The 26,149-nt window shown below is 37.0% G+C and overlaps 2 protein-coding genes across 8 annotated transcripts; one reads left to right on the forward strand and one right to left on the reverse strand.

Moving 5' to 3' along the window:
- The first annotated feature begins 3,152 nt into the window (after positions 1-3,152).
- LOC113526852 (T-cell differentiation antigen CD6-like) lies at positions 3,153-19,691 on the forward strand. 3 transcript variants are annotated; one of them, XM_026914256.3, is made up of 17 exons: positions 3,153-3,342; positions 5,452-5,529; positions 7,968-8,258; positions 8,357-8,668; positions 8,988-9,053; positions 9,212-9,355; positions 11,044-11,175; positions 11,425-11,496; positions 13,460-13,543; positions 13,643-13,720; positions 13,807-13,893; positions 14,035-14,136; positions 16,969-17,052; positions 17,149-17,226; positions 17,319-17,405; positions 17,527-17,628; positions 19,441-19,691. In XM_026914256.3, exons 1-17 carry the CDS (start codon positions 3,291-3,293, stop codon positions 19,566-19,568), a joined length of 1,977 nt encoding a protein of 658 aa, XP_026770057.3. In that variant the 5' UTR covers positions 3,153-3,290; the 3' UTR covers positions 19,569-19,691. The 3 variants fall into 3 exon arrangements, with proteins under 3 accessions (XP_026770057.3, XP_026770058.3, XP_026770059.3); XM_026914257.3 differs by having other exon boundaries at positions 17,322-17,405; XM_026914258.3 differs by having other exon boundaries at positions 13,810-13,893.
- On the reverse strand, positions 19,613-25,717 carry cfap418 (cilia and flagella associated protein 418). 5 transcript variants are annotated; one of them, XM_026914259.3, is made up of 6 exons: positions 25,197-25,709; positions 22,549-22,672; positions 22,391-22,449; positions 22,044-22,112; positions 21,599-21,694; positions 19,613-20,559 (listed from the first exon to the last, which is right to left on the reverse strand). In XM_026914259.3, exons 1-6 carry the CDS (start codon positions 25,328-25,330, stop codon positions 20,397-20,399), a joined length of 645 nt encoding a protein of 214 aa, XP_026770060.3. In that variant the 5' UTR covers positions 25,331-25,709; the 3' UTR covers positions 19,613-20,396. The 5 variants fall into 5 exon arrangements, with proteins under 5 accessions (XP_026770060.3, XP_026770062.3, XP_026770061.3 ...); XM_026914261.3 differs by having other exon boundaries at positions 22,549-22,645; positions 25,197-25,707; XM_026914260.3 differs by having other exon boundaries at positions 22,044-22,109; positions 25,197-25,704.
- Between the last annotated feature and the right edge of the window lie 432 nt (positions 25,718-26,149).

Consider the following 26,149-nt stretch of genomic DNA (forward strand, 5'->3'; position numbering starts at 1 on the left):
TACACTGGAAGAAAAGCTAGTAAAATAAAATATACATATTTATGTCTTTATGTAATATGAAACCCTGTCATGTCATGTCATGTGGTTAACTCAGTCTTCCTGGCTGTCTTTTGTGATTAAGCCAAGGGGTTTTATATGGGGAAGATAACCACCACCTCCTAAATAAGAAGTGCAAGCTACATTTATGGCCAAGAGACATCTACTTTCAAAGCACCTTTTAACCACCAACCATCACACTTCTGCTACATGCTGTTCCTGGAAATAAAAATGGCATTTGATTCAGTCATATGTCAGTGTCCATCATGTCCCCAACAAACAACCTGCGCAACACTGCATTGGCAACTACCAAAACTGACTTCCCAACATTTCTGAGTCAACAAGTCTTATCTAGTCTAGAGGCCAGTATCTGAAGCAGTTTTCTGATTAAAACAAGTGTATATCCAAGCCTTTCTTTACAGGCTGGCTGCTTGTATTACATGAATCCCAAGATCCTCTCAGAAAAAAAGAAATGACTTCATGCCACACCAGTAAATATTATTATTTATTAGCTATATTAGTCATTAGCTATTATTAATAATTATTTAATATATAAAGTAAAGTAATTCTATTTTAATTTTATTTGTAGTAATACAAAAGCCTGAGTTACAAAAGCCCGTCTCAAATAGGTGTGTAAAGCAATGCCACTATCTGTATCTGTTTAGTGATAAAAAAAATTCATATCTGTATTTGTATTTGTCATTTAAACCAGAAGTGAGCATTTTTTTTTACGTGAACCCTACCACTAGCTCTGCGGAAACATGGAATAACACTGAAAAAAGGGACTGTGGCAAAAAGAAGCCATTTTCCCACTCAAGCTAACTGTGTTTCAAAACAGTGAGAATGTCTTTGAACAGGGAAGTGTTATTATATATGCTGTAACAGTTTACAACAACAGCCATGTAATAATATTTTATCAGAATTACTTCAGTTTGTGTTTGTTACATTCTAGAAATATCAGAAACTTTTGCTGAACACACTATCAGAATCTACTATGAAGCTGGACACAGTGGTGCTGTGAGTCAAAATTGGGTCCTTTAAAGACCATTTCATTATAATTCCTGTATAACTTTCCAGGAAGATTTTTTATGAATTACAATGGAGAACATTCGTTTAGGAATATTGCAGAATACATATGTACATGCAGAATGAACATAGGAGGTAATGTGTACAGCGCGTGTTCTGTGTGGGCTTTATGGAGTGGTGGGGCTCAATAAATATAAGCATATTTCTTTTGTTTCTACAAAAATATGACAGAAATATGGTTTTATTTCCATCATATAAGGAACAGTGGAATAAAAGGAATAGTGCACCTTCTATTTACAGTATATCATGTTATGACCATGTTATATCATGAACATAGTTCTTGTCCTGTGAGTAGGGTTGCCAGGGTCACGGGTTTTACACCACACATGGCTTGTACTGGAGCAGAGTTGCTGGTGAAAAAAGTTCAATTTCGGTAAACACAGGTTATGGCAAACAAAGGGAACGTTTAATACAGACAGTGCATCTATGATGTACAGAATCCATTTTAAGATATATTGCAAAGATTGAGCGAGGGAAAGGGATTTATGGAGTGGATAATATCCACATATTGCAAATACTGCAAATCACACCACTGTTTCCCACGATGACTGAGAACAAACGAAGAAAAAATGAATCTCCCTTGTACAGAGCCTAAACTTTTTGGGCTAGATTCAGGTCTGTGTAGTTTTTGAGATGTAGTGGGATAGGAATTTTGCTGAGGCAACCCTCTCCGCAAGCTTCATACTCGCACCCTTCAAGCTCTGTGTCAGAGACAGCAATAAAAATGAATACATCAGCATTACCAAAGGCTGTTCAGCACAAAATGCAAACCACTGGCAATCCCTATTAATCCCGGTAGCCCACAGTTTGCTAAAAAAAAAATTGTATACATAATTCTGGTACAAAACATATTATTAAAAATATTTGTGAATGATCATTTCAGCTCTGGAAAAAAGGCAAAAAAGCCCCTGCAACAACAGAGAACACAGAGAATGTATGAGTAACAGAGAATGTATGAGTAGAGACCGTACTTTGCTTAAAATATGAATGGGCCACTGCATAAACCGCAATATGGCGGTCCTCTAGTAAAAATCAGCAATTGCCTTGTTGGTTATCAGATATTATCAGAAAGTGGTCTTGCCTATGAGTTTCTTACACTGATATATTAGCACATATAGAGTGCTTTTGCTCCATTAACAACTTGAATAAAATATGTTTGTTCAGATTTTGGTCTTGTTGATCTATTTCTGGTATATGAGTCTCTCCCAATACAGGTATATGGGAACAGGTATATGGGTACAAGTGAAAATAACTGCCTGAGAGCATTGCCAAGATGGCCACGAGGTGGACAGATGTAGTACTTGAAAATGGCAGCATTATTTGACTAGGAGAAAAATACCATAGAATCAGCAGGCATCAACGGGCTTTATACTAAAAATAATTTAAACATTGTGTAAGGAATAAAATACTTGGGCACACAGTGTTATCGGGAAAATAATCAACGATGTGGTGGTGGCATGATGCGAAGTGGAGAAATAACCCAGAAGTTGATTATTTTCATACAACAGCACATTCTGAAGTGTTTTATGGCTATATCACAACAGTTTGCCAATGATTACATTGATAATTAATTAAAAACAACATCTAGTACTTTTTATCAGTTTATATTTATGTTAAAATTTTGGAATGTCCATAAAACAAGTTAATTCCTGTTATCATTTATGTTATAACAGCAATAAACAGTCGTTCCCACACCAGCCTCGCTGTTTTTCTCTCTCTTGAAGTTAGACAAAGAAGTAAGACAAAAAAAAGGTTAGTCAATGACATGATGTTATCTATTTCAGATAACATCAAACGTCTATAGGTTAGATCTCCTAAAATTAAAATGGTCATACAGAAGCATGTACTTTTTTGACAAATTTTTTATTATAAGTATGTACATTGAGAAGGATACAAACTGTCCCCCAAAGCAAAGCAACATTCCATCAGCAGTTGTGTATGTTCTTGACCCATGCAAAATGCAAACAGGGTGTGTGTGTCTGTGTGTGTGTCAATGCTCGTCTTAGCTTTATAGGAGAAACCACATTTTGCAAGTCTGCAAACACAGTCTGAAGGTGCAGGGTCACACATATGCAGATGATACTATTTGAGCTAATATACACCAGAGGAGGCTCTGGGGTTCTCAGACTCTGAGAGTCAGTCTATCATTTCAGCCAATCTGCCGTGAAATGGAAGTTCTGCTGATGATGGTCGTCCTCCATGCTTTGTGCCTGCATCAAGGTAAAATGTTCTGCACTTGACATTTCTTTGCCAGGCTAAGATTCATGGTTAGAGTGTGATGATACCTTACATTTAAAGTTAGTCCATAAAAAAAAACCCCACAGAAAATCTTCTCTTTTCAGTTTTTCTCTGTGTGTTCGATACAATGGTAACACGTGGGTTAAATAGGATTAAAGAACAGGTCATGCACTTCAAAAACAACTGCCACACTTCCACATGAAAAACAAGTCTCTGTAAATCTGTAAATATGTCATTATGCACTTTGCAAGAGCACAGCTTTGGTGCATTATAATACCTGAAATGAATGTAATAGTTACAGTGTGTAAACAGTAGTTCAGCAAGATGGAGTTCACTAAGAGTATGTTGATTATTAAGAAATATTCAGACACGACACTTCACCTTACTATCCAATATACTATCTATTATCCAACCTTTAAATCGACGTTGTACGTTTGTAAGTGCACCTTAATTATATAGTAATATTATATATAATATTAAAAAAAGACGATAAGTTTATAATAAAAAAGCGATTACAGTTGTTTTTTAAGTAATGTTCTAATACGTCTTCTTTGACATTTTCTCATGTTTCACGTTTGAGTCTCTTACTCAGTAAGAGTGATTTCCTTAGACTGAATATAAGATCTTATATATAGCTATGGTCATCATACAATATGTCTAACGCAAAACATTATGCTTTTACACAGCCATGGTCTATTTATGCGTCTGTAACAAGTCATAAAAAAACACCTGAATCGCAGTATGTGAACACCAACTCAGACAATTTATCAACTGCTGGTAATAAATGAGACTTAAAACATTCAATAAACCATGGGAAAATAATGAAATTGTAATTTGACACATGGACAAATGAGGCATTTCTTATGAAATTGCTTAACATTGTACCAAGATTTAACAGCTTTGCGTTAGAGTTGTTAGAGTGTATACAAACATTAAAATCTGAAATACATTAAATTTTTTCTAAATTAATTAAACAAAGTAAAAAATATCCAGACGTTTACTCACTACTACTTTACCTCACTATCCAATGTTCTATTCTATCTATCTCTCTGTCTATATCTATCTGTCTACCTCTCTCTCTCTCTCTCTCTCTCTCTCTCTCTATATATATATATATATATATATATATATATATATATATATATATATATATGGAGAGAGAGAGAGAGAGAGAAAGCAAAGAGCCATTACAGTTGTCTTTCGAGTAACATTATAATAAGTTTCTCATATATCAAGTCTGAGCTTTTTTTGTAAGTAAGTGAATTCTGTAAACTGTATTTAAGATCTTATATATGGCTATGGTGATTTTCAGTGTATTGAAAGATTTGTAAAACAACTGGCACACTACACATCTGTATTTCATAACAGCAACCCTTCTTTTCAATTGTTTACGCACGGTTTACATGTCATACACACTAGTGATACTTATTTACTACATATACAATTCTATAAACTAAAAACTAAAGTACAGGAAATAAACCATTTTAGATGAAATGCATTCTCTCTCCTTTATTGTTTTGCTTCAGTTTGTAAGGTGTAAAATGAAAAAACTGTTTTCTACTAGAACAAAATTAAGATTACTAACTCTACATTAACTACACGCTAAATGTTTTGTGTACATCTATCATTTTGTAATTAAATATTCACATATTCTCTCCCCCTCTTGTTATGTTTATTCTCTAATTTAATGTTTGAAGAAGCACTTTTTTAATTCAATTTCTATATTAAATCATTACTTATCGTTGTGCTGATGTCTACAAACTCATACTAATGTGACGCAGAGAGAAATGTCACATTTCAAAATTGCTAATTATACGCTCCATTTACCTTTTCAACACTCATACATTATGGTGGTTACATTTCATATATACCTCATACATATTATAAAGAACACCCAGCACAACTTTTCAATTAATCTATTTATTAATATTAATACAATTTCAGAAAAAAAAAATCCAATTAGAAATTAGACCAAGGGAAATCCAGCTTTTTTTCCCCAGTACCTTCAGAAATACAGCTTTCTTTTGAAAATGGGGGTCTATATTTATTTATTTATTTTTAATAAATACACATTTTCATTTATGTTTTCAGGACTCCAGGGTGCAGCTATTTCTTCAAATGAAAACAGGACCGACACTAGCAGAAGTGATGAGCTTTTGGAGAGAAAGAGTAAGTAGTATCGCTGCTAAAATCAACACTGCACTTTTGGTAAAAGCAAAAAATGTCTGTCTTTCTGGATAATTTCTAATTTAATTTCAGTAAAGAAATCCAGAAGAAAGATAAAAATGTTTTGTTACTAAAATATTATTAAGAAATACACTAATGTTATAAAATGCAATGAACAATATAATGCATAAGATCATGTTGATTTGAAATTAAAAGCATGAGACATAACAATGATGAGACATTTTACTGTTCATGCAGACAGTAATGGACAGTTCACATTGCTGTAATACAGGTGTGTTAATCCAGGATTTGCACTATAAAGGACCCTGTGTGAATTGTCTCTACAAAATAATTACAGCATCACAGCAGGAAATTAATGTCTACACCCCTTTTCAGCTTCCTTTCTTCTGCAATAAGATCAACAATCACTAATATTGCACGTCTGCAATTCAGGCTCTACATCCAACCAAAAATCATGCCTTGTTGCTTTATATGCTACAAACTTTCTTAAAAAAAGGAAAGAATAAGTTTTCCCCAGTGTCCCCCGTGCCACAGGTTGACATTTCCACAGGAAGTGACTCACGGGATGTGGCTGTGTTGCAGTTTATATCTTGCAACACAGCATACAGAACTCTATTGTATCAGCATCAACAAAAGACTTTTACCCTCTTTATTAGAAATGAAAGTAACTGAAGAGCACAGCCAATCATCAAATAACATCCTTCTAACTCTCAGCAAGCTCACATTTTTCATATATTACTGTTCACAAGTGTAAGACCATTCAAATATAGATATATTAACTCAAATATAAAAAAAATATTTTTCTGAAGACAAGAACAGTGTAGTTGGTTCTGCGATAAACCACACAGAAACTATGCTAAAGTGAAGTGTCTAGATACTCCTTTAGTTGTATGCATTTGCATGGGATGCAGCGGGCTATCTTTGTGATCTTGAGGAAAAGTTTGAAGAGAAAAGTTCTGTAGGGTGTGTTGCAGCTAAGAAACGATTTTCCCGGAAAGGCAAGGCTGAAGAGATTGCAGTACTTAAAAGGCCAAAAGCATGGTGCGAAAACAAAACAAAACAAAAAACCCACAAAAAAACATATGACGTGATGGCACTAAATTTGATCTTTTCAGCTCATAAACACACAAGTGTGTTGAAAGAAGAGCTGATTAATAGTACACTGATCTTTGTCTGTAGTCTCAGCTTTCTCATGTGTCTGGGAGTGTACGATAGCAATAATGTAATGCGCCTGAACAAAATCAATGGAATGATTAATGCAGAGAAATGTAAAATACTGTGTTCAGTATGTTATACCCTTGGGGAAATGTCCAAAACCTAATTTCAGTACAATAACAACCCCATAAAACTCCAAAACTACATTAAAACCTAAACTAGGACGCAGTGATCAACTGACAGAACAATATTTGTTCATAACAGTCCCTTATGCTGACCAGGTTTTAATTATTTACAAACTCCTAATTTAACGTATCTGATTTAGTTAATCAAGCCTATTGGGTTGCTATGAGTGGTTAGGGAAATAACCCCTTAGTCTATAAATAAATCGTTAAAGTCTGTTGTTCTAGATAAATAAGCATGTTACTGTTTGTTATGTCTTGAAGAAAAAATGTTCATGTTCATTTTTACACCATTCCTGTTACTGCAAATGGGACACATATAACATTAAGTTGGTCACCTCAGACCCTGATTCCAACATAAAAGCAACCAAAGTGACAAAACGTCTGTTACCTTTTATTGTATTAATTGTTATTTTTATTTATCCAAATAAGATAATGTGTTCTTCAAAGTAATAAAAAGTTGTTACCTAAATAGCTTTCAATATTATATTCTCAGGGGTCTGTGGCCAGAGATGGAAAGTACTTAACTAGCTTAAATATATTTTGAGTTACCTGAATTCAAACTGAATACCTTCACTATAGCTTAACTACTTCATTATATTTTCATTCCATATATCTGTTACAAACCTCAAAGATCATGACTCAAACAATTTTTTCATTTGGTGAGCTACCAATTCAACCAGTCCCAGGACTGCCTATTAGTCTCCCTTGCTCTTCATACAAGATTAAAAAAAATTTCTCAAGAAATAAAAATTCAAATTCAATTCAAATAAATGAGAGCAATGTGACTGGATTTCATTATTATTTATTTAGAAAAAAGTTCTGACTTGCAATGTCAGTTAAAATAATTTTAAGCTTGAAATGCTTTGAACACCTGTTAACCTTATTAGCCTGACTGCTTTCACTTTTATTGGAAGCAGTATTTATTTATTTTCAGGTTGATTTTCACACATTAACAACACTTTCAATTTATATTTCTGTAATTTTTCCACATCTGCCTTTGTCATAGTATTGTATATCAAACAGTAATTTCATAGTAATAACTGCCATAAGAGATCATCTTATTTAAACCTTTTCCTCTAGGCACTGAAGGTGGAGCGCATACACCCAGCCTCTCTAAGGACTGCCCTGGAACTCTGTTGGCTTTTCATCACGGCAGGTGGGTGGCTGTAACTCTGATACAGCAGAGCACTGAGCCTAAGAAAGGCATGGCTCAACTCTGTAAAGACCCTGAATGTGAAAGAATCTTTGCTGAAAATGGTACAGCATCCACGAATACCTGCCTTTCTGACTGCACCATCATAAACCCCAACCTGTACAACTGCACAGAAGCTGCATCAGACAACTGTTCAGATGTGATAGAGGTAGTCTGTGGTGAGTCCAACAACAACTAGCAAATTAACATTAGAACTATGCCTTTTGCTATGGCAGATTTGTCTTTTTGACTTTGGGTAACGTCTCAACTTTCTCAGCATCGCAGGCTGTGCAGTTGATTGGAGGCAATGACAGATGTGCAGGTCGGGTGGAGCTGTATGGCACTGGAGGCTGGGGCACAGTGTGTGATGATGGATGGGACTTAAAAGCAAGAAACGTGGTGTGCGCCCAGTTGGAGTGTGGCACTGCTTTAATGGTAAAGGGTGATTTTGACCCAGGCTCTGGTCCTATTCACATCAGCCAACTGAACTGCAGTGGGAAAGAGAGAAACCTCTGGCAGTGCGCCACTATGCTAGACAGAGGAACAAACTACTGTGGCCACAAGGAGGATGCTGCAGTGGTGTGCTCAGGTACTGAGCAGGGACACCTTCAAAGAAACATCAATACATAGCTTCTTGTCTATAAATGGTTAGTAAGAAGTAGATGGTAGACAATGGCCTAGACCAATGTGATGTCTGAGATTTACCATCGGACCACAAGTTTCAGTGCCTGAAAATAGTCTCAGCTTGCAATGTCTACTGATTCTCAACTCTATTTAACCTTCACGGACTGCAGAATGGTTTCTGCTACAAATACTGTACTGCTGATTGCTGACTGCCAATGACCAAAGAACACTATTCTTTATTCAGATGCATTTAAATCTAATCACATGCATTTCCTTTCAAACAGGAAGTTCCTACACACTGGATACCACAATAAATACATCCATGCCAGATCTCACAAACTGGACAACAGGTCAAGCATACACTCTGTCATCTGAAACAATAATGAAGCAATAACAGCTTTAATTTAACAATAAAGAGAGTGTGAATTGCCAAGTGCATATCTATGTTTAGATTTGAAGTTATACTGAAAGGTGATCTGAGTAGTGCGATGCTATGTTTCTTTTTTAGAGACTGTAGTAACAGAGGTAGCTGCTGAGGACAACAGTGGCAGGATTTCAGCACCCGTCCTGGGTTGCATTGTTCTCTCTGTCGCTCTGTTCTTACTGCTGTCTTCAAATGCTGCTCAGTTTGCATACTACAAAAAACGAAATGGCAAGTACACACAATCTCCTCCAATCTCTTCAGTGTCTTGCTTTGTATTAGCAGTGTTTCATCACTGAGGTTGAAATAAAACAAGGTTTCACTTCTCACTAGATGCACATATCTTTGTATTGACAGACACTTCGCAAAACAATGACCACATATTGAAATAACATCAGACAATGTACGAATATCAATGAAAAGGAATTGGTCGTTATGTCCTCCACAAGGATTTTATTCTACTTTCTACACTGTTATACACATTTGGAATTGTTTCCATTTAAATTCTACAAAAAGAGTGCACCTCTTTGATTTATAGTTTAATTTATCAGACTTGAAAACACATTTGTATTTATAACCACTAAAGCATGAGTTTTTCCAGGGCTTCAAACTACTACAACAGAAAAACATAACATCAAAAATTGCACCAAAAAACTCTAGTAAGGGAGGTGCTATACTTTTAAGCACATCAGTCCTAATTTCAGTGGTGTAACTCTTCCAATTCTTAAAAATTCTATTTTTTAATTAAAAATTTTAATAAAAATTCTGTAATGTCTCAGGTGTTAGTGATACAATACCAATGAAAACCTGTGTAAAGAATAAAACACAACAGTGATGTGCTCACACCAAAGCTGTTATTTTCCGATAAAACCATGTGCCAAAGTGTTTTATTTCTCTCATATGAAGCAATTTGCTAAAGATGCCATTTTTTTATTTATTAAAAAATCATCTCATATTTTTTTTTATCTGTTTATATACATTTAATGTTGTGGAATGTCTGGAATGAAAAAAAAAAAAAAAAGCTGGAGAAATCATAATCCATCCTTAGACCTTCCTGTGGCAGAAAACGTAAAGGAACAGCCTTAGTTCTGACTGGTAATGTATAAACAATAGTTTTTATAATTTGGTTTTTATTCCATATGGTGCTACAGCCAACAGCTATGCTATAAGGCCAAAAGTTTGTGGACCCCTGACCATCACACCCATATGTGGGGCTTCCCCAAACTTTTGCCACAAATTAGGGAGCATGCAATTGTATAGTGCAGGTTAGACGAAGTTTAAGTCTTCTCATGGTATTCTAAATACCTGACAATATTATCTAATATCTTAATCCATACAGCCCTGCTAAAAATGAGTGGTACGTTTAACGAGTTTTTCTTCTGAATTTGGAAGTCCATTGCTTTGTCCAAATATTACACTATGGTATTACAGTGGTAATACAGTGCTTTTCAGACCCCCTTTTACATCTTTAGTGCTGAATGTACAGCATGTGTGATTCACCACATACACTGTGACTCCCACACAACCATAGTGTTCCAGACAAGAAAGGAAAAGAAAAGCTTTCATGCTGTCACTTCTGTGTATGGTCTGTGGCTCTACATCTGTTTGGTACATGAAACTCAGCTTGTATAATACTGATATTGTGTTGTTTGTGAACAAACAAGAAGAAATTGAGGAAGCTTCATTAAGCAAAGGCTCATTCTGTGCAATTTACCTGGTGCCTTCTTATGACCGTTTGCCATGGAATTATTTTGGTGTTAGATAGTGATGAACTTTTTTAAACAGCAGTAATAGATGCAGTGCTAACAAAAAGCCTTGGTTTGTGCAAACCTGTTAATTAATGGGCAGGTTTTGGAGTTACACAATTAAATTAATAGTAAAAAATATATGGTATATGACGATAAAATTCTTTCCCACAGGAGGAATTGAAGCCAGGACAGCATTACAAGCTTTACAGCGAAACGATTCTGACACTTCAAGTGACTCCAATTATGAACATTACCACAACCCTGACTTCCCTCCACCTACTACTGTGAATAACTGTGAACAAAGTAAGATTCTACTTATCTTGGCAAAGAATTATAATTAAAAATATCAAATATTAAAAAATATATTAAAAAAAAAATCACAAAGTGATTAAGTCCTCAGCAACTCTGAGTCCTACACATTTGTTGAATGTAATGTAATGTAATGAATATATTAGACAATAATGATAAATGTGAAGTCTGGCCAGTGGACTCTTTTTGTCAGACAAACAAGGCCACACACTGAAAAGAGTAAGTTTATCTTTGCAATCTTAGATGATACTCTTAGGGTTGGAGATTGCAATCAAGAGCAAGGAAGATTCTGTGAAGAAAGAAATGCTGTACAAAGTAAGCCAAGTTTTAAGACACTTCATAAGCTTCCCAGACAAAAATCAGTTGAATGTGTAATTTTTTCCAATACTTAGTTACACCTACCCTCACCTTAATAACAGAACCAATTCTGTCAGGTAAGGATTGTCTTCAGACCTCCTGTCTGAAACTATTGGAAAAGCAAGGCCAATTGTTTTGTTTTTGCTATACAATGAAGACATTTGGGTTATGAGACAAATCAGATCAGAATTTCAGCTTTCATTTCCAGATATTTACATTAAGATGTCTTGAACAACTTGGAACATGGCACATTTAGTGGCAGACCACCAAATTTTTTAGGTGAGCAAAAGTATTGGAACAGATGGTCTTAAAGTAAATACCACTTAATATTTGGTTGCATATCCTTTGCTTGGTATAACTGCATCAAGCTAGAGACCCACTCACCAAACTCTTGCATTCTTTTTTTTCCAGGCTTGTACCGCACCTTCTTTCAGTTGTTGTTTGATTTGGGGGTTTCTACCTTCAGTCTCCTCTTCAGGAGGTGAAATGCATGTGCAAATGGGTTAAGGTCTGGTGATTGATTTGGCCAGTCTAAAACCTTCCATTTTTTTCCCTTCGTTTAAGTCCCTTGTTGTGTTGGCAGTGTGTTTTGGATCATTGTCTTGTCAAGTTCCTCCCAATTAGACTGGATGCATTTCTCTGTAAATTGGCAGACAGAATGTTTCTGTAGATCTCTGAATTCATTCTGCTGCTACCATCATGAGTTACATCATCAATAAAGATTAGCGAGCACATTCCAGAAGCAGCCATGCAAGCCCAAGCCATGACACTACCTCCACTACGCTTAACCAACGAGTTTGTATGTTTTGGATCAGGGGCAGATATGTTCTTTCTCCACACTTCCTTTCCATCACTTTGGTAGAGGTTAATCTTGGTTCCAGAACCATGGTTTCTTGTTTTTGTGGCTCATCTCTGTATTTCTTTCTGAATTCCAATATGGCTTTCTGATTCTTACTGCTGATGAATGGTTTGCACCTTGTGGCATGGCCTGTATATTTTTGCTCTCAAAATCTTATTCAAAAAGTGGATTGTGATACCTTCACCCCTGCCTGGTTAATGGTTGTTGATGATGTCACTGACTGTTGTTTTTGGAGTTTTCTTCATAGCTCTCACAATGTTTCTGTCATCATCTGCTGCAGTTTTCCTTGACCAACCTGTTCGTTGTCTGGCTCTTAATACCAGTGGTTTCTGTTGAATTGACTATGCCCAATACTTCACTTTCCCTTTTTTCTCAGCTTCAAAATGTCTTGCTTTTCTCTCATAGATAGCTCTCTGGTCTTAATGTTGGTTTATCCTTTTTAACACAAATGCAGTCTTCACAGGCAAAACCCAGAGCTCAAACCAAGAGTAGACATTCAGAGATATTAATTGTATGAACAGTCAATCTACCAGGGGACACCTGGGCAACAAGAAACACCTGTCAGTCACATGTTAAAATATTTTTGATCACTAGAAAATGGGTGGGTTCAAAAAAAGGTTCCATGTTCTAAATTAACAAATCTAGATATAAATATGAGTAAATGAAAGCTGAAGTTCTGATGTATCGTCTCATTTATCTTTCGATCTCAAACCCAAATGTCTTCAGTGTATAGCAAATACTTTCGGAGGGGCCTAATATATACACACAGTCAGCTCAATTGGGTTGAGGTCAGGTGATTGACCCGGCCATTTACGAATGATATTTTTGTTAAACCCCTTGAATTAAAGCTGAAAGTCTACACTTCAATCACATCTTGATTGCTTTATTTCAAATCTACTGTGGTGGTGTACAGGGGCAAAATTATGAAAATTGTGTCACTGTTCAAATACTTATGGCCCTGACTATATATATATATATATATGTATATATATATTTCACTACATGTTTTTTTTAAACAAGTGTTCAATGATCACTACTGATGACTTTTTCCACTGTGCATAGTTCATGACCTTGATTCAGAGAGCACATCTTCGGGGGAATGTTATGAAAAAATAGAAACTGAAACAGAGAACCTTTTGAATCCAGGTCTGGTGATAAAAATCTCTTCTACTGTCCCTTTAGCACCTGCATGTCATGTTGTTGTGTTAAGCAAAATAGATTGTAATGGCTTTGTTTTTATTAAAGCTGTTAACCAGTTTTATCCTGAGCACCACATAAAGATGACACCTTTGCACACTACCAGTGAACCAGTTAAAAGTGACTGTAAGTAAATTGGTCTTTTGTACTTAGTAATACTGTTGAAATCCGATTGAACACTGAAGTGAAACTTTCTACACTTTCTGCCGTAGCAGTGGACTCCTTTGATTCAGACAGCACGTCCTCTGGGGAATGCTATGAAAACACAGGAGTGAATGCTGACCCTTGTTTCCAGACATGTGAGCTCAAAATTTATTATATTTATTATATTATTATAACTGAATAAAAATCAGCCTTACGTTACATTATATCTTCAGTGAAGTGTAGTATGTTAGAAAAAATCCCAGCTTATTCTGTCTTCATTTGTTTCTGTTTTAAAGTGGAGGGAGAACCATCACTTCCTGAGCAGCCCCCACTGAGTCACCCCAAACCTCAGATGGCAGGAAACAGCAGTGTTTCCCAGCCATACTCTCCTGATCATGGTACTTATCCCATGTGCAGCAACATCTCTGCTCAATGTTCTGTTTTTCCTCGACTGACTCAGTCAGAGATGCACAAGTCTAACGCTGAAACACTTAGGCTGCAAATTAATTTATAATACTAATTCAAGTCTCCTAACCTGAAAGCAAAAACACTCAATGGCCACTTTACATTTACAGCATTTAGCAGATGCCTTTATCCAGAGCATATACAGAAGTGCTTTGTAGTCTCTATCAAAAACCCACCATCATGCTAGTTCACTAGTTCAGGGTCTAAGAGTACTATCAGTCTAAATACCTGGTTGGGCGGATAATATGAAGAGAAATTTAAATGCTTATTAAAGAAGTTGAGCGGATATAAAAAGTCTACACAAACACTGCTAAAAGTGAAGCTTTTTGTGATTTTGAAACCAAGATAATCATATCAGATCTTTTTCCATCTTTAATGTGATATAGCAACCAACAAAATTCAAGTCAAAAACAATAATATAGTTGCATGAGTATGACTGTGCTCAGAATTAACCAAATCACATTCAAAGGTAATTATCATACACCCGTCAACAATGATGTGATTCTGATTAACACTAATTAAAGACCAGCTGTTTCTGTAGGATTTTCTTGACATCATCTTCGTTTCATCTGACTGCTGAAACCATGATCTGCAAAGAGCTTACAAAGCATGTAATTGTCAAAAATTGTCAAAGCAAAGCATTGTCAAAAAATACCAATCAGCAGAGGGGTACACAAGAATTTCTAAAACATTAGATGTACAGTGGAACACTGTGAAGGTCATCATCAACAAGTGAAGAAATTGGGTCACCATGGTGACATTACCAAGAATAGAATGTCCCTCAAAAATTAAGGAAAGGACAAGACAAAAACTTACCAGTTAGGCTGCCAAGAGACCTACAACAACATTAAAGAAGCTGCAGGAATATCTGGCAAGTGCTGATCACTCCTTGCATGTGGCAACAATCTCTCATATTCTTCATATATCTGGGCTGTAGGTTAAGGTGGCTAGATGGAACCCTTTTCTCACAAAAAAAAAAAAAAAAAAATGAAACACACACCCAAGCCCACCTAAAGCACCCCAAATGCATGGAGCAAATTGTATTATGTTTTAATGAGACCAAGGTAGAACTTTTTTGGACATAATTCTAAAAGATGTGTTTGGCAACAAAGGCAGCTTATCACCCAAAGGACACCATGCTCATGGTGAAGCATGGTGGTGGCAGCATCATGCTATGAGACTGCTTCTCTTTAGCTGGGACTGGGGCTCTGTTAGACAGCTGAAAATGAAAAAAACTAAAAATTTACCTGCCAGCAAAACAACCACCCGAACCATAAATCCAAGTCAACAAAGGAATGTCTTCAGAAGATGATCAGTGTTTGGGAATGGCCGAGTCAGAGCCCAGATCTAAATCCTATCAAAAACCTGTGGAATGACTTGAAGAGGGCTGTGCACATGAGATCCCACTGCAAATTAATGATCTGGAGCATTTTTGCAAGGAACAGTGAAACAAAATGGCCAAATCAAGATGTGTTCAATTGGTAGACTCTTACCCCTAAAGACTAAGTGTTATATTAATAGTACATGATGCTTTGACAAAGTATTAGTTAAGGAGTGTGTAGACTTGGGCAAGAAGGTTAAAAAGTTTTTTCTTTTTTTCCTTAAAATATTTCTATTTGTTTTTCACTTGAATTTTGTTGGCTGCTATATGACATTTAACGCAGAAAAATATCTGACATGATTTATCTTGGTTTAATTTTTTTAAACCATAAAAATGAGCAATTTTATCAGTGGTGTGTGTAGACCTTTTATATCCAATGTAGGTCTTCACTCTTTGGTTGAGCCAGTCACTCAGCTGTTCAGACAACCAGGAAATGTTCATTCCACCACCTGAGTACCAGGACAGAGAAAAGCCTTGATGTCCACTCTCAAAATGACCAAGGACTGAACAAGCACCTGATTGGCCTCTGTAGATAGAAATGGCGAGCTCTGAGGCTACAGTGGGCACAGTCGCAGTGAAACTGAACAGTAAAAGATTGGAAAAACTCCAGGAGTGGTACCTGATGTGCTCTTCTGCTGATTTAGCCTCTCTGGCTAAAAACAATTCCTTGTCCAGTGAGTCTACAGGCCAGGCAATGTCCCTGTGTCTCATAATGGATGTTTAACAATTCACACAAAGATTTGATTCTATGCAGCCTATAGTTGTAAACCTCAAACATAGAAATACCAGTGTTGTGTTCTGTTTGGCCTTGAAGCAATGCATGTGTCTTTGTATTGGCAGAGTTGGTGCAAATAAGGAGCACACTTATCAATAACATCAGACAGTATACAAGAATCTATCAATGATAAGGAATTGGTATTTTGTCCTCCATTGCAGATTTAGTTCTTCCTGCTACATTGTTATACACGGGTGAAATAGTTTAAATTTAAATTGAGAAATTGGGCTATTCTATAAAAGGAATGCACACTCTGGAGCAGACTGTGTAGGAGGAAGGTCAGAATAATAAAAAAAATCTACCCAGCTGACATTTAAAACAAGAAAATTTTAAATCTGATTTAATTTAATCTTAAATTATAGCTACTGCAAATAAAATCAGATTTATAGTTGAAGTTTTTTACTTTTAAATGTTTACATGAAACTACATTTGTATTTATAACAATTGAATGTATGGCACAAAAGACAAACTCAGAGTCTGGCCAACAGGTGACCATTCACTTTCATTCTGTTACATTCATCATTTCATCATGTATAACATAATTTTACTACATTGTTCTATTGAAAGCGAAAGTGTTCAAACCACTCATGACTTTTCCACTGTTTATAGCTCATGACCTTGATTCAGAGAGCACATCCTCAGGTGAATTTTATGAAAACACAGAAACTGAAAGGGAGAACCTTTTGAATCCAGGTCTGGTGATAAAACTTTCTCTTCTACTGTCCCTTTAGCACCTGCATGTCATGTTGTTGTGCAAAATAGATTGTAATGCCTTTGTTTTTATTAAAGCTGTTAACCAGTGTTATCCTGAGCACTGCATACAGACGACACCTTTACACAATACCAGTGAACCAGCTAAAAGTGAATGTAAGTAAATTGGTCTTTTGTGCTTAATGATATAATACTGTTGTATTCCCCATTGAACACTGAAGCAAAACTTTCTACACTTTCTGCTGTAGCAGTGGACTCCTTTGATTCAGACAGCACGTCCTCTGGGGAATGCTATGAAAACACAGGAGTGAATGCTGACCCTTGTTTCCAGACATGTGAGCTCAAAATCTATTACCTAAAAATTAGCCTTATATCACATTATATCTTAAGTGTAGTATGCTGGAAAAAAATCCCAGCCTATAACTTCAGACATCTCCTCTTGTTTCTGTTTTAAAGTGGAGGGAAACCCATCACTTCCTGAGCAGCCCCCACTGAGTCACCCCAAACCTCAGATGGCAGGAAACAGCAGTGTTTCCCAGCCATACTCTCCTGATCAAGGTACTTCTCCCATGTGCAGCAACATCTCTGCTCAATGTTCTGTCTTTTCTTCACTGACTCAGAGATAACTGCTCATGCACAAGTCTAATGCTGAAACACTTATTATTGACCATATATACTGACCAAATATACTATTTAAAATGTGCACAATTAGACAGCAAAGTTCATATATTCTACTAATATCTATTAGAAATCTATGAATTTTACAAATAGGAACACCTGTACTCCTGCTCATTCATGCAATTATCCAATCAGCCAATTGTGTGGCAGCAGCCCAATGCATAAAATCATGCAGATACAGGTCTAAGGCTTCAGTTAATGGCTACGTTTACATGCACATCAGTATTCCGATATTAACTGGAATTTGGCAATATTCTAATTAGTATCGAGTGATGTAAATGCCGTAATCTGATTGACTGATTCAGATTAAGACAATATTCTGATTCCCCAAATTTCTATTCCCACCCCTGGAATATGCCTATTTTAATTTGAAATTTGTTGCATGTTAACACCTTATTCAGAAAATCCACTGAAAGGAGATATATGCACATGCTCAGTCCGCAGGGAATTGTGGGTGCTAACAGATGCTTAGCTGTAGGCTAAGTATTTAGGAATGGCAACTCGGGTATACTTACAACAACCATGTATACAGGAATATTCCAATGCCAGTACACATATAAACATCGTATTTGGAATATGACTGCAACCCAAATACAGACACAGTCTAACACAGTCAGTGTTCACATCAAATATCAGAATGGGGAAAAATATGATCTCAGTAACTTCAGATCTCCTGGGATTTTCACACACAACAGTCTCAATATGGTGCGAGAAACATCCAGTGAGTGGCAGTAGCAATAACATCAGACAGGATACATAAATCTATCAATGATAAGGAATTGGTATTTTGTCCTCCATTGCAGATTTAGTTCTTCCTGCTACATTGTTATACACGGGTGAAATAGTTTAAATTTATATTGAGAAATTGGGCTATTCTATAAAAGGAATGCAAACCATGGAGCAGGAAACATGTAGGAGGAAGGTCAGAATAATAAAAAAAATCTACCCACTGGAACAAGCTGACATTTAAAACAAGAATCATTATATCTGATTTAATTTAATCTTAAATTATAGCTATTGCAAATAAAATCAGATTTATAGTTTATGTTTTTTACTTTTAAATGTTTACATGAAATCACATTTGTATTTATAATTAAATGTATAGCACAAAAGACAATCTCAGAGTCTGGCCAACAGGTGACCATTCATTTTCATTCTGTTACATTCATCGTTTCATCATGTATAACAGTTCTGTGGGTTAAAATGCCTTGTTAATGAGACAGGTCACTGTCACTGATCAGAATGGCCAGCTGGCAGGAAGTCAGTAACGCAAATAATCCCCTATACAGCCATGGTTAGCAGAAGTGCATCAAAGAACACTCAACATGCTGAACCTTATGGTAGATTAGCTACAACAGCAGAAGAGCATATTGTGATCCACTTCTACCATCCAAGAACAGGAATGTGAGGTTACAGTGGGCACAGACTCACCCAAACTGGACAGCTAAAGATTGGATTGGAAACTAGTCTTGCTCTCTCAGCAAGATGTTTTGACCTGTAGAACTGCCTCTCAGTGGCTGTTTTCTTTTAACACCATTCGCTCTAGAGATTGTTGTACATAATAAAAGTCTCTGAAATACTCTGACCAGCCCATCTGACACCAACAACCATGCAACGATTAAGGTTACTGTATATTTGTGTATTAAGTGTATCTTGTTTGGACTAATGCAGTTACCTTTCCTTTGTCTGTAGATGACAGCAGCACATCATCTGAGGAAGCTTATGAAAATGTCGCAGAGGTAGAGAATTTCTTTGCTAAAAGTGAGCAGTCAGTCCACTCCTCTACAGACAGTGACTATGATGATGTCAGTAACTGGTGAATGCTGAAGCCACTGTCACTGACAAGCTCAGATCAAAACAGATCTCCAAGAAATGTTTGCTACCATATTTATTTAACATTTAGACATTGTAATTAAAATAAAGTCTTTCTGATTTTTTATGTACATGTTTCTTTGGTCTCTTTTGAACCAAACAAAAATATTTACGACACTCTACAACAGTTTAAACAAATATAAATGAATATAAATAGATTTGTAACACATTATATGTTTAAGAAATTATGAAAAGAAAGTTTCTACAGTCAAAAACAGCATTTCAGTCACAAAGGCATTCAAAGAGCACATGGGAAAAAACACTCTTGAATTGTCACTTAAGTTTCATTTATTTAACTTAGTTCTATCATAATTTATGATTAATTCTTCTTTCAGTTTTATAGATTTGACTATAACTGAGCGTTTATTAATCTGTGGGAAAAGCTTAGACACATTACATCCATAATACAAAAACATTATGACAGCCATAACAACCGATTTTCTCAGTGATGTCCATGTCATTTAACCCTTTAACTCTTAGAAATGAAAGAATTTTACTGCAATTGTCTGCAAAATTCAGTTTGCTGAAAATGTCACTGCATACCGCTTCACTTGTAAACTGCAATGTATCTTACTTTTTAATATTAGACACTCAATGCTGGAATGTTCATTGCTCTAATGCTACACTAAACACCAAACTTGTCCAACATTTCCAGTGATCATCTGGGAAAAAGAATATAGAAAATGGCCAGCATCTTCTTTTAAGTGGAGAGCACATCAGTATGGTTTTTTTTTATCCCGTTTGAATAGCTGCAGCTTGGGAGTCAGATACAAAAATCAGGAAGCTGTGTGTTGGCCACAAACCCACTTGAGCTTAGGAATATGTCTGAGTTCAGACAGAGTGAAAGCAGAGTGCCAGCTACACTGGCATGCATATGCCCGAGCACCTTGCCTCCTCTTTAGCTTCACTCGCAACTTGGTACAGTCCGGCATGTTGTTTCTACAAGGCACAATTATAAGTACGTATAAACACACACGAACATCGCTGCAATTAAACCTTGAATTTTACATGCATATCATTTCGTTATTACAACGGACATTGAGAAAATTAAGCCTAAAAGCAACAATACCAAGCATATTTAAAGTGGTGAAAAATCTTTATGTGATCAATATACAAATATACAACGTGTCTTGTCAAGGTATCCCTGCTAATAGGGACTAAATAAATTAAAGCCCTTAGCTAGTAGTGGCATGATGAAGAGTGAGGTTTCTGAACAGTGAGGTTTCTGTAACCACTTTTCTACATCTCTATCTCATTCGCTTGTTGTATTTGCTTCCTGGTACTTGATTCTGACCAGAGTGCTTTATTCTGTAAAGTATTGGACTTGCAGAAAAATTTTAAACCACAAACAGCAACTGCACTGTTTTACACTGTTGCAATGCTACTTGCTTTATCTGTGTAGCTTTTTAAGCCAGCTCTGCACATTAAGTAATTGTGCATACCTGAGGCACATACAAAATACACCACCACAGCATTTTGTGTGGGTAAATAGATCGGAAAAACCCTCCCCTTTGGCCCCTTCATATAAGAACATGCTCTACTTAAGTATGTCACTGCAAGAAGTGTATAATGGAATAATTACAGACGCCATCAGGTCATAAAGAGATGCTGAAAATAACATGGTTAGACGGTGAAAAAAACAGAGCAACCAGACGTAAAGCCCACGATAAGAAAATGTTGCAGTCGTGGAAAATGTATTTATCAGAGTTGCTGCTGTGTCAAAAGGTTGCTGCTGTGACAAAAGTTCTTCTGTCACATTTTCGTACCGTATTACGGCATACTTATTTTCGGCCACATTTTCGTGATTTGTGCAATGACAAAAACACCCATTAAAGAATCCAAAATTCACACGAAGATATGAAACAAAGGAGCAAATACAGAAAAATGTAGTTTGTTTATCTGTGCTGAAGCACTTCAGCATGCACCACTACTGCCCTCTCCTGGCTAAAATGCACTACCTTATACTACAACACCATACCTGAAAAACAGATAGTCACAGGAAGAGTCCCACTCATGATCATCAAACATGACGACAAGAAAGTCACAAGATGTACATCTTAGTTGGTCACAGGCCCTATAAAAACAGGTAAAACGAATAACATTGTACTTGTTCCCTGTCTAATTATCCACGGGTCTAGCATAAACTTTGTACACAGCACAAGCTTTGCAAAAAATCTTTTCTGAATGTGGATTTCCAGAAATATCAGCAATAACTAATAGGAGCAGCACTGGGAGATAGACAGTCATCTCAAAGAACAGTTAACAGCTGGACGTAAAGCCTCTACACCCTCAACTGTGGCATATATTTTATTAATTACTATTAAACACTTACGGATAACAGAGAGGTCATAACAGATTAAAACTTGTAGTCTGTCTCTCATAACTAGGCTCACATTGCAGAGTATGACCTGGAAGACACTCACCTTTGTGTAACACTTGTTCCTACACCACTTGCTACAGAGCTTCCACCCAAATACACAGGGCAACACCTGCTTACAAACATAGAAGCAGAATTTATCTTTAAGACCATATGTTACATCTAATTAAACGTAATATTTTAGACCTTCAGTGGAGGTTAACTTTGGGTAATGCTTTAGTTTCCCTTGTTTCTTCATGAACATGATTCATATCCATGAAATGATTAAATCCCAACACCATCACTACATACACTTGATGACAACCCCAGTAACTCTCCCTATAAAAACGCTTAGGGTTAATGTAGTATTAGGCCATTATAGTTGTATATGCATAATAACTACAATCCACCTACTTCTTTAAAGCTGTTTGAGGACAAGACTCCATAGCACAAGTCTTTGATAAAACAGGTCTCTGTGAATATGAGGAGAAAAGAAAAGTTAGACAGCGTGCATGTGAAAAGCTGATATTCTCATGACATCCTGTATGCACTAAAAACCTTCGCATACTCACGTGAGAACTGGAGCCTGGATAATCATCATCTAGTATTTCCTGAAGCACAGCCTCGATGTTATTGTCAATTTCTTCAACTTCATGTGGATTTGAAATGCTGGCAGTAAATGAACACTTTGGTTTACTGTTTCACAAAAAAAAAAACAAAAAAAAAAACCCAACCCTTACATTTAGTGGCCACTTTATTACACTTTGCTACCTTGCTTATATCTGCATTCATTGGCCACTTTAGCAGATTCATCTACTACTACAGGTGTACTTTGTAGACATACAAGTATTCAGTGTAGCCCATCTACATAACTTGTCAGCTATCCATGATAAGGGATCACGACAGATCATATTCGTGTAGTTGACCATTCTCAATACAGCACAGACACTTAGAGTCACTGAGGACTTTAACAGGAACACCTGTACATCTATTCATTCATGCAATTATCTAATCAGCCAATTGCGTGGCAGGAATGCAATGCATAAAATCACACAGATACGGGCCAGCAGCTTTGGGTAATGTTCACATCAACCATCAGAATGAGGAAAAAATGTGATGTCAGCGATTTTGATTATGGCATGATGGTTGGTGCCAGACAGGCTGGTCTGAGTATTGTATTTCTATAACTGCTGATCTCCTGGGATTTTCACACACAACAGTCTCTTGAGTTTACTCAGAATGGTGCAATAAAGAAAAAACATCCAGTAAGCAGCAGATCTGCGGATGGATACGCCTTGTTGATGAGAGAGGTCAATGGAGAAAGGTCAGACTGGTACAAGCTGACAGAAAGTCTACAGTAACTCAGATAACCACTCTATACAATTGTGATGAGCAAAAAAGCATCTCAGAATGCAAAACACATCGAACCTAGAGGAGGACGGGCTACAACAGTAGACTATCACGTTGGGATACCACAGCACACCTTCAGAGGTCTTGTGGAGTCCATGCCTCGATGGGTCAGAGCTGTTTTGGTGGCACAAGGGGGACCTACACAATATTAGGCAGGTGGTCTGAATTTTATGGCTTATTGGTGTATATAGCAGTGGCATCTTAGTAGTTGTTGCAGTGGGATATGTATACAAGGCCCTGCAGTGTTGCTGGGATTTTTTTTAGACATTTCAATGTCATTGCTGGATTGAGGGCCTACCAGCCTTCAGCTAACAGCTTCTTGTGGTCAGAAACTGACAGTGATGAAGGAAGAGTCTGTAAGTTCACAACCCTTGTCCTACACATTTTACATTTTGGTCCAGCGCATACTTCCCTGCTCTAACACACTCACTGCAACTTAGGAAGAACTGGCAACCTGTGGAATAGATGATGAGTGTAACAGCATGGAAAAAAAAATATATATCTACAGTCTCTAACTGTAGCTGTGCCTGATACATGTACACCTGCACCACACACACACACACACACACACACGTGCCACTACCATGACAGTGACACTGCTGTGCTAAAAAAGGTCCAACACGCAAACAATAATACCCGGTGGATCTTTAGAGATACTTCATCCATTTGTGAAAAAGATACAAGGGGACAAATTGTGCATAGCAAAAGATGGGCTACAGTCAGTAATTACATGCTGACGAAGTTCGCTGCTTAGGTAGGGTTATATGATGAAATGATCGGTGTTTGAGGGGAAGACACAGTGGCTTAGTGGTTAGCCTGATTGCCTCACATCTCTGCGGCTCGTATGGAAGAATTTTTCTGTTATCTTTATCTTATCTTTATGTTTGTCAATCAGTATTTGAAATCAGTATTATGTCAATCAGTATCTATGCAACAGTACTGTGATCTTTTATACACTACACTGTATCATCTCTATGCATATGATTTTACAAGGATATTTCTGTGAAAACAAACTGGTGTAAACTAGTGTAACCTTGCAGGTGGTGTTTTTAAGATGTTTTTTAAGATGAAGGCTAATGTCTGAAGGCTAGTGTTGTTTTTAAAAAATAAACTGACCGACCCCTCGCCACGGTTAAAACTAAGGTAAAGGGACAGTGGAATAATTGGGGCGAGATGCAGGTGTGTGATTAAAAGAAAAAAAGAGAAAACTCCATCCAGTGAGATCATTGTTTAAGAATTGTATAAAAGCATGAGCTATGTAAATCAGATGCTGACCATCTGCACACCATGTCGGCTTTGTTGTTTGATTGAATAAAGTCTATTCATTTTTGGCATCCAGAACCCCTTGTGTTTGGAAGTGTTTTTCTCATTTTGAATTGAAGAAGTTTTTGCCACGACACTCAGGGTTCGATTCCTGTTGCATGTGTTTTGGGGGTTTCCTCCAAGTACATCTCTTTTTCCTCCCAAAAACAGGAGACTGGAATCTCTAACTCCCCTGGGATAGTGATAAGCTTAGGATAAGCAGTACAGAAGATGGATGGATGGATGGATGGATGGATAGATGGATGATCAGTGAGTGCAGATACAAGGTAGATATAATGTTACCTGGCTGCAGGTCGAGCTAACTGACTAATCAGAATCGCTACATAATGTACCCAGGTATCGTAACATCTATAGCAAATGAAGAACCCTGTTCATAATTCCTTATTAAATGCAGTCAGGAAGCTATAGGGCGCTACATGTCTCGGTTATGAGGTTAATCATCTCCACTCGTTACTAACGCTAGCAGTTTGCACGGTGATTTCTGTACCTGTGCACGGAGTCATTATTTCTCTGCTGTCTGTGGCTGTCCTGCTCGGCTTTAAAAGTGCATGACGACAGTGAAATCTCCCGACAAAACTTTGCTTCGACCTCATCTAACAAAGCATCCAAACTGTCCGCCATGTTTGTGTTTCAATCCTCCAGCGTGTTCCCTTCTAGTGGTGTCCGACTCGTGAATGAATCGATTCTTTGAACCGATTCTTTATAATGAATCAGTCAGCCAGTTCACAGGTCCACCTGAACCGTACTTTGGAGTCTATGCAGTGTTAGTGCTAGTGGTTTTATTACTCAAGTGCATTTCTAACAGTCTAACAATTTAATCTCATAAAAAGTTGTTCCTGACTAATGATATAAAAAATGAGCCGAATCGAGGCTATAACACACACAGGATAAGCCCTTAAATGACTCTATCGACTCACTCTGTGAACCAAACGACGCTGTTGGACGAATCGGAAAAGGCTTGGGAGAGCTGGAGAAATCTCCCATAATGCCTTGCGTGCTGTGTGTTTCTGTGTAATGTTTCTTTAGTTACATGGTGTTATTGGAGAAATGCACATGAAATCCGCTAGTGTGTGAAGAGTGAGCGCGCGCGAGACGCGTTTCCGTGTGGATTAATGAGTCTAGTGTGTATTAAGTGCACCAGTATGAAGACAGGAAACTCTGTATAAACTGATTAGTGTATAAAAAAAATTAACAAAGGAATGACTAATCTGCTGTCCGTGTTGTTCGTGTTGAGGATCGTCGATAAAACAAAGTTGCAGTGTGGAATGTGTAATCATTGCCTCAGTGCAGACTGAAGGAAGCTGTAGAGTTTCATTTGAGTTTCTGTGCTTGTGGCCCTTCACGCTCATTAGACAGGCTACTTCACAAGGAGACCATGTCCGGTTTTATTTTGAGGTCGTGCTTTCAGTGTGTTTAGGAGTGTGCGTTGCTGGTTCTGCT

Source organism: Pangasianodon hypophthalmus, chromosome 1, assembly GCF_027358585.1.
Source record: "Pangasianodon hypophthalmus isolate fPanHyp1 chromosome 1, fPanHyp1.pri, whole genome shotgun sequence".
In the NCBI taxonomy this organism is placed as follows: Eukaryota; Metazoa; Chordata; class Actinopteri; order Siluriformes; family Pangasiidae; genus Pangasianodon; species Pangasianodon hypophthalmus.

Bases quoted from the DNA above. Each gene is read 5' to 3' on its own strand.
- LOC113526852 (XM_026914256.3), top strand. From the start codon at position 3,291: ATGGAAGTTCTGCTGATGATGGTCGTCCTCCATGCTTTGTGCCTGCAT. The intron at 3,343-5,451 runs GTAAAATGTTCT...TTATGTTTTCAG, and splicing joins TGCTTTGTGCCTGCATCAAG to GACTCCAGGGTGCAGCTATT. The intron at 13,544-13,642 runs GTCTGGTGATAA...TTTTTATTAAAG, and splicing joins AGAGAACCTTTTGAATCCAG to CTGTTAACCAGTTTTATCCT.
- cfap418 (XM_026914259.3), bottom strand. From the start codon at position 25,330: ATGGCGGACAGTTTGGATGCTTTGTTAGATGAGGTCGAAGCAAAGTTT. The intron at 22,450-22,548 runs GTGAGTATGCGA...TCATATTCACAG, and splicing joins ATCCAGGCTCCAGTTCTCAC to AGACCTGTTTTATCAAAGAC. The intron at 21,695-22,043 runs GTGAGTGTCTTC...CTGTTTTTATAG, and splicing joins GGAACAAGTGTTACACAAAG to GGCCTGTGACCAACTAAGAT.